Below are 13,441 nucleotides of genomic sequence, written 5' to 3'. Positions count from 1 at the left end.
ATGGGAATAAGGGAGTAGTACACTTTAAATCCTAAGATAACTCCTGAATAGACAAGTGATTAATATAGACTATTAAGTATATCAATATGAGAAAGGTTTGATCATTTGTGTTTCTATGTCATTGTCATGCCACTTCTCTTTATCACCTCACTTTCCTTTAAACACAACAAATATATACTTTCAGGTATATGAGTATTTTGCCTGCATGTATTTTTGTGCACTATGTGTGTGCCTAGTGCCCACAGGAATCAGAAGAGCATCAAGTAACTTAGAACTGGAGCTACAGATTATTGGGAGCCGCCATGAGTGTGCTGAGGATCTCTCAAGAGCAGCAAGTGCTTTTAACCACTGAGCTATCACTCCAGCCACCATTTTTACTGTTTTTAAGTTCTTACTGCTATTTCCAACAATAAAAAGATAAAAAAAAAAATGAGTACTTGGGTAAATATTTTCAAAGACTTCTGGCTGAGATGTAGAAAACAGCTGCACTATAAATGGTTGCTCTGAAGTCCCATCAGCTATGTGAATCCAGCGATATGACCAAAAATCTTCACCATGATCTATGTGGATATAACAGCAAAATAAATGACGGTCATTGTATGCATTTGAACACAAGAATCTTCACATTGAAACACTCACTAACACTTTCAAATTTAAAAGTTCACCTTTCTTTTTTGACCGCTGCACCCTTCCCACAAAGGATAATATGCCAATTACATCACAGATGGATTTTTCTGGAAGCTCATCTAGCTCTGATCTGAAAAAAATATAATTGTTAAATAGGTGTTATATCTTTAAACAGTGACAAAACATCCTTCAGTAATAACTATGAAAATACCTATCTGAATAATTGACACGGTTTAATTTAGGATAGATCTGAATAAGATATAATTCATTACATTATGGTTACTTACATTTAAAGAATAATATTTAAGAGGTTTTACAAGAAACTATTTTACCTTGTAATAAATCGGTTAGCTAGTTTTGGTAATTTCCATTCTGATTTCAATTGCTTTTCCGGAATGATAACTATATTATTTGGCGGATTTCGAAGATTCAGGCAGACTTCTGAAAAATCAAATATATTACTTTAATATATCATTTTCCATATTAAGGGATATACATATGCATACATTACAAAGCAAAATCATCAATTAAACACTTTTTAAAGTTTTGTTTGAGACATGTTTCACTGTGTATTTCTGAATTCTCTGTAACTTGCTCTGTAAACCAGGCTGGCCTCAAACTCACAGAAATCCTCCTGCCTCTGCCTCTCAAGGTTTCTCTGTATTGCTTTGGAGCCTGTACTGGAACTAGCTCTGTAGGCCAGGCTGTCCTGGCACTCACAGAGATCAGCCTGCCTCTGTCTCCTGAGTGTGTGTGTGTGTGTGATTAAAGGCATGCACCACTAATGCCTGGCTTTTTGTATGTATTCTTATGCAAGCAGGTAAGGCTTTTTGTTTTTGTTTTAAACAAACTATAGGAAACCCTGAATTATACTGCATATAAACATTTGACTACATGGAACAGATTACTTACAGCTCCGAAATACCATGATTCCTAATCAAGTACACATCTTTCAACAAAAAAACACTTAGTTCAATCATTTTACTACACATTATACAATGTAGTCTAGAAATCTCAAGACCTCAAAAGCATTTATTATTTTGCTATCTAATGAATATTACATTTGGAAAAGAGGACAGAAAAAGAACAGCAATATATAAAGCCATATATTACCAGTAGGGAATAATAAATCCTTAGTTTTTAAAAGAGATTTATTTATATTTATTATGTATACAGCCTTTTGCCTGCATGTATTCCCACATACCTAGTTCCAGTGGATTATAGCCACAACAAAACTCATGCTCTGAAAGCTTAGGGAACTGTGAGGAAGAAGGACACAAGCAGGTTGTAAGAGCTGGAAAACCAGGAGGCCTACTGCTCGATAGTATCTTCCAAACATGGCAGAGAAGCTCTAAATATGAGCTCTCAGCATGGTTATCCAAAGAAGATATGTAACAACACCTGTTGACATGCCAACATATATGGTGTACATTTTCCAAGATCCCCACCTCTAATTAAAAAGCTAAAGGCAATAAATGACTGCTAAGTCAGTTTTCTGTAGCTTTCTGATGGGTTATCTTATCTTAACTAGTCAGCCCTAAACCCATAGACATATAAGCAACAGTAAATGGAAATACACATATGTTTTATAACTGGTAAATACATATGTATATACTTATTATTATGCATAAGTGTACATAACAATAGTGGATAAGTGTCATTAAGTTGAGAAAATGGGCACAGGATGAGTTGGAGGAAGGAAAGAGAGAGGTATGTACAGTAGTCAAGTATTAAAATCTCAAAAAATACTTTAAATTAACTCTATAAAAACTGTAATCTAGTACAAGGAATTCTGGGCTAGTATCAAGAGATTTTGGTAATTTATTATTGTCACAAATAAACTTACCATAGCTGACTAAGAATGCCCCATTCTTTACTAAAGCAATTCTGTCACTAGGATATGTCAGCCTATGAAATATAATTTATAATTTCCTAGTTGTAGTAGTGTATGCTGTCAATTATTAATAGCTTCTGGTAAACTTTTGCTGTATTTCTACAGGTAATACCCAATGTATCTAAAAATTTATTTCTCATCTTTCCTATGATAATTTTTAGTGATATAAAATACTAAATACCTGAATTATTTTGGTAATAATTTCTTCCTAGCAAGAGTTAAACAATGTTTGCAAAATGGTTATTATTTTAAGAAAGAATCATGGGGTTGTTCCAAATACACTCATGTTTTAGGAAGCAATTAACATGTTACCTTTCTTTGAATAAGCTTAATGAATTAGTTGAGAAATTGAGACACAGAAATACAAGTTCAGAAAAATTATTATAAGCCATCAATAATACTTAAAATTTGATTAAGGTTACACAAAATTCTGAAAAAAAGACTAAATCTCAAAAAATAACTGCATATCTAATAATTATAAAATTTACTAAATACCTCTAAAATATTTTGGAAAACTGGTTATCAAAATTTGATTATAATACTAACTAGAAATATATCTGTGCTGGGATCCATAGCACACATATAAGCTGAAGCAGTTGGATTGATATAAGTTTCCTGCTAAGATGGCCTCCCAGTAATTTCCATGAGGACTTGAGATTCAGAGCTAGACCTTGTTTTAAACAATAACAAAAGTCCTTTCAAGATTATAGCAATTGACAACATTTGAATATTCATGAAAGGTTACATAATAATACTGTGTTAAATTTGTTTCCTAATTTTTATAATTGTACTGTGATTGGACAATAAACTGCTTTTTTTTTGGTTTTATTTTATTTTTATTTTTTTAAAACAAGAACTTGCCACAGAGCAAGGCTGGCCTTGAACATGTACTTCTCCTGCCTTATCATCACAAGAGGCTGCAGTAGCACAGATGGCTAGAATATTCTTGATCTTCAGAAAAACATATTGATGATTAATATATGGTTAAGGACAAAAAGCCATGCAATGATGTATGCTGGTTGTTACTGTCTCCAAATGTAAGTGTGTGTGTGTATATAGAGAAAGAATTAAATAGCAAAAACAAAACTCAAAATTATTTGATTAGTTAAGGTGCTGTGGGAATTCTTTATAATATTAATTCAACTGTAATGTAATTTTGAAGTTATTTCAAAGTGAGAAGTTTTAACTTCACATGTCCAAAAACTACATGGTCTTGCCTTCAGTTCTGTTTCAAGTAATACAGTTACAAAAATATAATTTAAGGATTATAAACTTCATCCAAATACATTTGTATTTTGTATGCTTTCCTGAGATAAATACTGCCCCAGTGTTTGGTGTTTGCTTGAAATATTTATTCATCTTACATATGCATCTGTATCTATAAAGATTAAAGACTATATAGTTACATTTATATATTATATATCATTACATTTTGTAATATCTTATACCATCTGCTTTATATCATTTCCCAGTAGCATTCATACTTTCTAGATTTATATATTGTTATCCATTATATAAAAAAGTAACGGCATTACATTATAAAGTTAACATGAGTTAGCAAGATGGCTCAATGTGTTTCAGTGTGTTAAAAGCACTTTCTGTATAAACCTAATGATTTAAGTTTGGTCCTCAGATAACAAGGTGGATGAAATAAAAAGACTCCCAAAGCTGTCCTCTGACTTTTATAAACACAAACACACACACACACACACACACACACACACACACACACACACACACACTCTCACACACATACACAATAATAAAAATATTTTTAACTTAATAAAAATACTTTCAGTATAGTACTTTATAGTAACTATAAAATATACTAAAGTGATTAATTTATTACACACCAAAAAAACGAACAAAACCAAATTTAAGTATATCCTAAATGGAGCTCATTCTTTGATAACAATAAATGTCTCAGATAATCTTTCTTAATAAATGCACTAATAAATTAATCTGTTCATTAATACAGTGAGTGCTTAAATTTTTGTAAAGGAATTTAACTGTGTCTATTTCTAATAGCTTTAGTAATGTTTACAGACTTTTGCCTGATATGACACTCTGCAAATTCATAACAGCAAGATAGCTATGTTAGAAGAATTAATTGAATACTTAACCCATTGTAGAAATTAGTTTCATGTGTGGATCCACAGGCTCTGGCTGTCTTCTGAATGGGTGGCTCTTCTTCACAGAATAATTTTGAAGCAGAAGAATCAAGCCCACTCTCAAACTTTTATACCACTCTGGACACAAATCATTCCACATAATCACTGACACCATGCCTGAACTGTCAGCAACTTCCAAATAGGTCTAGAAGAGTGAAAGTGTATGTACATTTACTATTTTTATCTATATGGGTGACACAAAAGGTAGTACCTGTGAAAATTTATACTTACAGAAAAATAACACTTAACATTTATTTTTTATTCATAACAACTCAGCTGTTAACTCTGCTAAGATTGCTAAGTGAAGAAAGATGGCTACAAGATACTGGAAGTCAGTCACACAGTACTGACTTAACTGTGTGATGATAAACTTCAAAGGCACACAGCAAATCTTAGTTATGTTTGTTTTCCCCATAATGCTTAGCCCAGTACCATACACAGAGTACACATAATATAGTCATCAAGAGACATTTATAGCCTTCTTCATCATTTGCATAACTGAAGCATAACTATAGCACTTTAGGTAGACTTTTCTGATGACATTAATTTACTTATACTGGTATTTTACAATTCGTTATAAATAGCATGAGAATTATTTCTGTTATACTATTTGACAGAAGGCAATACTGATGCCAACATCATTATTGCTTAATCTGGGTATAGTTGAACAAATATTTTGCAACATAAAGTATGTTCTCCATTTAAAAAATAAAAATGGACAACACTGGTTACATCTAAAGAACAGTGGTTACATCTAAAGAACAGTATCCAAAATTTTCTCCAGCTCAAATTTTAATTTATTTTCAAATAATATATCCTAAGATCCCGTTTCTTAACAATGACAACAAACTTTGGCAATTAATTCCTTCAACACATAAACATGCATCAAGTCCATATTATCCTCCAGATACTGTGTTAGGCATTGAGTAAAACGAATAGCTGAATCAGACACTATCCCTAATAATAGGTAAAATGAGGACTTGGTATGTGCCTAAAACAATTAAATAATTTACCTGTATTAAGAAATCATAACTTCATATCAGCTTTGTAAGATATTTATAATTTAGAAAACTGAGGCTTTAAGAAGACAAATAACTAATGCCATAAAAGTCTGAATCAGCTAATACTAGAAACCAGTTTATGTTATTATAAAGCTATGACACATGCAATTGCTTGCAATATAACACATAAACATATTGTGTAGTACATGATAGATATGTATAGATATGTATAGGATTCAAATATAAAATTTTATGTATGACATATACAACTAAGACAGAGAATAATACCATTTTAACAGTAGATATTCTCAGTGGTAAAATTTTGGATATTAGTCTCTTAATATATCTTTCTATATTTTCTCTTAATTCCCTTCAAAAGTATACATGATTTTCACAAACCACAGTTAATAAAACACCTAAACTAGCTCTTGATACATGAGAAACTATATTGGAATATTAAGATTTTTTTTAAAAAAGTAGAGCATAAATATCAAGAAAATTGACATATTCTATATGAATACAGAAAGCAGTATCTGGAACAGAGAAATTGAGAAACAAATGGAAGGCAAGAAAGAGAAAACATCTTCAAAATTCTCACCTGAAGAGAGAAAATGGCCCAGGGATATTTCTTTCCTTTACTAAATTGTTTTCCTTTAAAAATTTTTGACTAGCCACTAGAGCCTACTTACATGCTAGTGCAGAAAGCACAGAGAAGAAGATTAAAATCAAGGAAAAAAAGTGTGAAAGAGACCAGGTAGATCCAAATCTGAAGATCATAAGTACCTGTTTCATACTTAGCAGATTTTTTCCCTTTGAAATACATTTTGAGGTGCTAGGAACTGAAATGAACCCATGGCCTTGCATATTATAGACAAGTGCTCTAGCACTGAGTTACATGCCAAACACCAAAGCATTTTTAATAGAAAAATTACAAAAAATATTTTGGCTTTCTACCCTCTATCTCCTAAAAGAATTTCAATGAAATGATTCATAATGATCTCTGCTGTACTCATAGATCAATGATTAGCCCATTTGACAACAGAGTGTCATCCTTCAGCAACTGATGGCATTTGACATCAGAAAGTCATTCTCCAGCAACTGATGGGAGCAGATGCCAAGACCCATAGCTAAACAATAGTCATAACCTCACAGAAGGTGGGGGGGATGAAGGATTGTAGGAGACAGAGGGGTCCAGGACACCATGTGAACACGGCCCACAGAATCAACTAAGCAGGACTCATGGGGGATCACAGTAACTGAAGCAGTAATCACAGAGCCTTCATGTCTCTGAGGTAGGTCCTCTGCATATACACTATAGTTATGTAGCCACACGTTATTTGGTACCCCTAACAGTGGAAGTAGGGTGGTCTGACTCTTGCCAGATGTTGGGTCCTTTTTCTTCCTACTGGGTTGCCTTGTCCAGCCTTGATATGAGGGTTTATGCCTAGTCTTATTGTAATTTGCTAGGCTATGTTTGGGCTGATCTCTCTAGGAAGCCTGCTCTTTTTTTTTTCTTTTTTCTTTTTGGATGGGAAATGGATCTTGGGGAGAGAGGAAGTTGAGGGGGGGCTGAGAAGAATGGAGGAAGGGGAAAGAAACTGCAGTCAGGATGTATGAGAGAAGAAAAGGAAAACTACTTTTAAAAAAAGTCTGCATGCAGTTAAATTAAACAGAACTAGTAAAATGCTATTTAAACAAATACATTTTGCCAATAGACTTAAGTTTCCATGTTATCCATAAATTTAAATTAACATACATTATGTAAGCACTACTTGTACCTGATATGGCTCAATCGTCTTTTTATGGGGTTTCCCATAGTATCTCAATTTTGACTTATGCAGGATCCTCACAAGCAAGGCAGGAAAATTCTTTCTGCTATTCCAGGTCATTTCAAGATGAGAGAGTGTGATTATTTTGATGCCTAGAATATAAAAAAGATAAAATTGTATTTAGTGTGTCATCTTAGTTACAAAGATCCATTTTAATGTTAACAATGATAGGCAGACCATAGCTAATGCAGTTCCTTCATGTAAGCTAGATCTTTTTAAAATTTTTAAATTAAAGCTGGGCGGTGGTGGCACATGCCTTTACTCCCAGCACTCAGGAGGCAGAGGCAGGTAGAGCTCTGTGAGTTTGAGGCCAGTCTGGTTTTCAAAGAGAGTTTCAGGACAAGCTCCAAACCTACAGAGAAATCCTATCTTGAAAAGCCAAAAAAAAAAAGATTAAATTTTAAATTAGAGCCTGTCTATGTAGTTGTCCCATATAAATTATATATAAAGAACAATGAAAATATAGGACTTACCACATGGAATTAGATAAACACATAAAGTAAAACAGTGTTTCCTTTAATTTGCCTTCTACCACATTAAACAATTTCATTACATTATGCAAATCTTGGATCTAAATTAATCTCTCGCTATTTTCCTCCAGTCAATTTTTCTTTTAACCAATACACTTATTTATCTTACTAAAAGTCAGGGAACTGGGCAAGCAATGATTCCATTGGTGAAATGCTTGCCTTACAAGTGCAAGGACCTCTCAGCTCAGTTACTAAAACCCATGTAAAAATGCCAGCCATACATTTGTAATCCCAGCACAGGGAAGGTGGAGAAAAGAGGTTTCCTGAGGCTCACTGGACAGCTAATCTAGATGACTGTCTCCAAGGAAGTGGATAGTCTTCCTGAAGATGACAAAATGGAAGGCAAGGACTCCACATACAGGTCAAGGTACATATAAGCCTACAAACCTGCATTTACATACAAAGCATGTGAATGCATGGACATACACATACATACACACAAACACGCATGCACATGTATTTTTTTTTTATTTATTCAGTCTGGGCTGAACCGGACATCATGATACTCCTGTGTCATCAAAACAGGTGCCAGAGATGCACACATGCACCACTCACTGCAGATAAGAGAATTGTTTCTGACACTTTTCCATATTGTCCCCACATCTGCTTCATGTGTACGGATTCCACCTTCTGTTTTCTCACTTGATCCTCTATTTCAGTAACATCTTCCTCTTAGATATTTCTTAGATGTATAAGTGACTTCCTTCTTCCCCTTTCCAAATTTTGCACAAGGGGCACTTTCTCAGCAATGCCCCTAACTACCCCAATGAAACCAATCCCTTATGTATTGCCCACCCACTATGTTTTCCTATACAGTACCTATTATTTGCACATACACCATATCATTTATTTTGAAACATCTTAATCTCCAGGAGAACAAAAATTTTTTAAAGACTGTTCATCACCCTTAAGGATTAAATTGTAAATCTGATTTCAGTATTCTATCATTAAAGGGTGTTCTAACTCGAGTTCTCTCTATATTTTGTTTTCATAGCCCACAATATCAATTTTAAAACCTAAATTTGTATCAGAAACTCCAATGTATTACACATATATATTTGTTGAAATATATTCCATTTCCATTTTTTAGAATGTATTTGTTAGTCATTATTTTAGCAAGAAAATAACACTTATAATTTATTTTTAATAATTTTAAATGTTGTTTTAATTATTCCTATAACTCATAAAAAACAAATGTGAAGTATATTAAAAGCATTATGGATAGGTTTATTCGCAAATTCTCAAAATATATGACTAGCACAGACTCAGAGGCTCTAATAGCTGATACGTTGTAATTAAGCAATTTCCTTTTCAATATAGTCAAATCACAGAAACATTCTGAATTATCTATACTGAACATGGAGCACTCTTGAGTAAGGCAGATGCAGTTCCTTTATTTATTTAGACATCACTTGGCCACTTCACAGCTTTCCAAGAGTGTGTTTTTAACTTAAAAACCTTTATAGAATATAGATAATTCTCAAACCTAAATTGCAGATAAGAGTTACAGTGTAAGTTCAATGTAACACATATGCTTCATTATCAAAAAAGAATGAAAATAACTTAGGTACTCAATGCAAAATTTAGCAATAAACAATGGAATGGTTATTCTATAAATTTAAGTCTTAATACCTTATAACATTCTCAAAAATTAGTAAATATCTTTTATTGGGGGGTATTTGAGACAGGGTTTCTCTATGCATTCCTGCCTGTCCTGGAACTCGACATATAGACCAGGCTGGCTTCAAACTCAGAGATCCATTTGCCTGTGTCTCCTGAGGGCTCAGATAAAAGGTATGAGCCACCATGCCCAAAAGATATTAAACACCTAGAAGAGTTTTCGCTTTATGTAGGTTATACTGAATAGTTGATATTTACATTATACACTTAGAAATGAAGAAGCCATCAATTAATTTAATAATGAACCTAAATATATTACTACAAATGACATTATTTTGAAAATGACTATTTCTTAAATAAAATCAGGACTGGGTAATACAGCTTAGTTTTCAGGGCACTGGCCTACTATGCATGAAGCCATGAGTTCAATCCTCACTACTGACAAAAATAGAAAACAAATCAACATTTGGAAGGGCTGAGAATTTAGCTCAGTGGTGCGGCACTTTCTTAGAATGCATACAGCCCTACATTCAACCCCCAATATCACACACACACACACACACACACACACACACACACACACACACACACACACACACACACAAACACATGAAACAAAAAAAATGCAGTGAGAAAGTGAGACTGTTTTACATTAGTATGAATCACTTTAGCTTAATAGAAAATAGCTTCTAGGGGCTGCAGTAATGGCTTATCAGTTAAAATCACTGGTTGCTTTTTCAATGTACCAAAGTTTGATTCCTATCACCCAGCAGCAGCTCCCAACTATTTGTTTGGTGCCCACAAACACCAGAAGAAGGTGGTAGATCCCCTTGAATTTAAATTACAAATAGTTGGGAGCTGCTGCTGGGTGATAGAAATCATGTGTTACACATATACATATGCAGTCAAAATATGTATATGTGTAATAATATTTGAGTTTGACCTCTGGACTGCACAGTTATATACACACATGTTCAGAAGACCACCATCTACATGCTCATGTGTCCTCACATACATGAATCTTAACAGTCTTAGAAAATACAAATATGGAACAAAACTGAAATTAAAGATAGGAAAAATTGTATTTGTTCAGTGATGTTAAAAGTGTTGTTTCTTCCAGGAATCCACTGCAAATTACAGTCCTAGACCCTTTCATTGTGTGTTACAGTTATATAGCTTGGTCTTTGTAAGGCAGTGAGATCAGGACCTATCCCTGGCACTTAGCTGGTTTGGGGGAACCTGTGCCCCATGCTGGATTATCTTGTCCAGCCTTGATGCAGGGGGAGGAGCTAGGTCCTACTTCAACTTGATGTGCCATGCTTTGTTCAAGTCCATGGGAGGCCTGCCCCTTTCTGAATGAAGACAAAAGGACTGGGTGGGGAGGGGGGTTGATGGGAGACTGGGGGGGGTTGAGGAGAGGAGGAAGGGAGAAACTGTGGTCAGTATATAAAATAAATGAAAAATATTAATTAAATAAAATTAAAAATAATGGATCTGCATCACTACCAAGTAACTTGATAGAAATGCAAACTTGTGGGACTCTACTGCAACCCTAATGAATCAGAAACTTATGGTGGGACTCAGAAAACTGTATTTTAAAACGCATTTGAGGGGCTAGAAAGATAGATCACTCAGGAAATCGCTTGTCTTACAAACATGAGGACTCATGTTAGACTCAAAGAACTACCTCCCCACCCCCCACCCCCGCAAAAAAAGAAAAAAAAAGAAAGAAAAACTATACATGGTAGTATAGCCTTGTATTCTCAGCACAGAGGAGACAGACACAGAGAGATCTCTTAGTCTTGCTGGGTGGCTAGCCTACTCATCAAGTCAGAAGCCAGGGAGATATTGTCTCAAAAATAACATAGTGGAAGACACTTAAAGAATGAAATCCCAGGTTGTCCTCTGGTCTCCAAACATACATGAGCAACTGTATCAACACAAATGCACACACCTTTGAGGTACACTGCTCACATTTATAAGTTTTACCCTAAATGCCTCCAAAATATTAAATACAATTATCAGAAAAAGAATAGAATTTGAAGCAACAAGAAATAGATAGGAAAATTATCACTCTGATAGGATAACATTCACCCATAAGATATTAACCCAACAGTATTAACCAATTAATACTGTTGATAATACAGTTAATAATATGTGAGCATGTATTGTGGGCTGAGAAGTACATTGGGAATCCAGCTTTGTCACTTGTCTTACTACTTTAACACAGGAAGGGTCTCTCACTCCTGTCACAAACATTATAGTACCAAGCTTTTATTTAATAGGGATGCTAGGATGTAAAGTCAGGTCTCACACTTGCAAAGTATGAGCCTGACTGCACACTTGCTCCCACCCACTAAGCCAACTTTCCAGCCTTACATTCTTAAAGAGTAAAATGTGCCTTAGAAACTACCAGTACAGCCAGGGCTGGTGATGCAGGCTTGAGAGTCTAGGACAGGAAGATGGCCTGCTTGGGTTACAAAGTAAGTTGAAGGCTAATTTAAGCAGCTAAGCCAGACCCTGTTTGAAAAAAAAAAAAAAAGAAGAAGAACTAAAGATATACCTCAGTAGTATAGTTCTTGCAGAGCACGGGCAAGGTTCAAGTTCAAACTCTAGCAATGTATACACACAGATACACACATATACACAGAAATAAATAAATAAATAAATAAATAAATAAATAAATAAGCTAGATTTGAAGTCCTTAGCTCCAGGACTCTGAAGGCTCAGGGGAAGAACAGAGGTTTCATGCCAGCATGTGATATAGGCCATCTCAAAAATTAAAAAAAATATAATGTATATATATATATATATATATATATATATATATATATATATATTAGATTCATGCTTTGCCTGAAGTTCTGTGGAAATACAAGCAGATCCAGTAATTTATATTGTTTTCACTATACAATGGCAAAACTCAATGGTTTCTCCAGGAGCTGGAGAGATGGCTTAGCAGTTAAAAGTACTTGTTGCTCTTGCAAAGGACATGTATTCAGTCTTGAGCAACCACATGGTTCACAATCATCTATAACTCCAGGTTCAGAGTATCTAACACCTGGCCTCCTTGGGCAAGAGGCACATACATTGTAGATATACATGCATACAGGCAAAGCATTCATACACACCAAAATAAATAAATAAATAAATAAATAAATAAAATGAATTAAAAGCCAATATAAACTACATAATGGCATAATGGTACACATGCTTGTGGTCTCAGAGACTGCAGAACTATAAATTCCAGGCCCACCTGGATTGTAAGGTAAGACCATCTCTCCAAAATATAGAGAAAAGGTAAGCAAGATGATTCAGTGGGTAATGGTGCTTTCCACCCTGAACCCACATGGTGCAAGAAGAGACCCCACACCCCAAAGTTGTCCTATGACCTATACACACTTACAGTGACATCAGGGTACTGCTGTGTTCTCTGCTCTGCTGCTCCATACCCACAAATAAACAAGTGTAAAAACTTAAAACTAGAGAAACAAAACAAACAAACCCTAGTGTGCCATACTGCCTGTAGTTCCAGCACTTGGAAGCTAGAATCAGGGGATAAGAAGTTCAAGGCCAGCCTGAGGTATTAGACCTCTCCTCAGAATAATATATATTTTTTAAATCGATGGAAAATAGAAGGTCGCAGTGTGAGCTGCCACGTTTCAAGTAGGGTGTAAACGAGGAATAATCAAAACAGAATCTTTCTGGATGCCTGAAGTTTTCTAGATTTTGTTGGGAAGGTGAAAATATAACCACAAGAAGAGAACAT

At 34.5% G+C, this 13,441-nt stretch overlaps 1 protein-coding gene across 1 annotated transcript in view; it reads right to left on the bottom strand.

The window, feature by feature from the left end:
• The window catches only part of Radx (RPA1 related single stranded DNA binding protein, X-linked), a gene marked incomplete at its 3' end in the record, with an annotated part of 55,077 nt that overhangs the window by 38,392 nt on the left and 3,244 nt on the right, over positions 1 to 13,441 (bottom strand). The window contains exons 2-6 of the mRNA XM_051179502.1: positions 7,472 to 7,614; positions 4,645 to 4,837; positions 960 to 1,068; positions 666 to 757; positions 438 to 560 (exon numbers count right to left, since the gene is read on the bottom strand). Coding sequence (XP_051035459.1) covers positions 438 to 560; positions 666 to 757; positions 960 to 1,068; positions 4,645 to 4,837; positions 7,472 to 7,614 — 660 coding nt within the window. The remainder of the gene's footprint in view (positions 1 to 437; positions 561 to 665; positions 758 to 959; positions 1,069 to 4,644; positions 4,838 to 7,471; positions 7,615 to 13,441) is intronic.

The sequence above is a fragment of the Phodopus roborovskii genome, unplaced genomic scaffold (assembly GCF_943737965.1).
Source record: "Phodopus roborovskii unplaced genomic scaffold, PHOROB, whole genome shotgun sequence".
NCBI lineage: Eukaryota > Metazoa > Chordata > Mammalia > Rodentia > Cricetidae > Phodopus > Phodopus roborovskii.
Note: the sequence above shows the minus strand (reverse complement) of the source record. Positions and strands in the feature narration are given on the sequence as shown.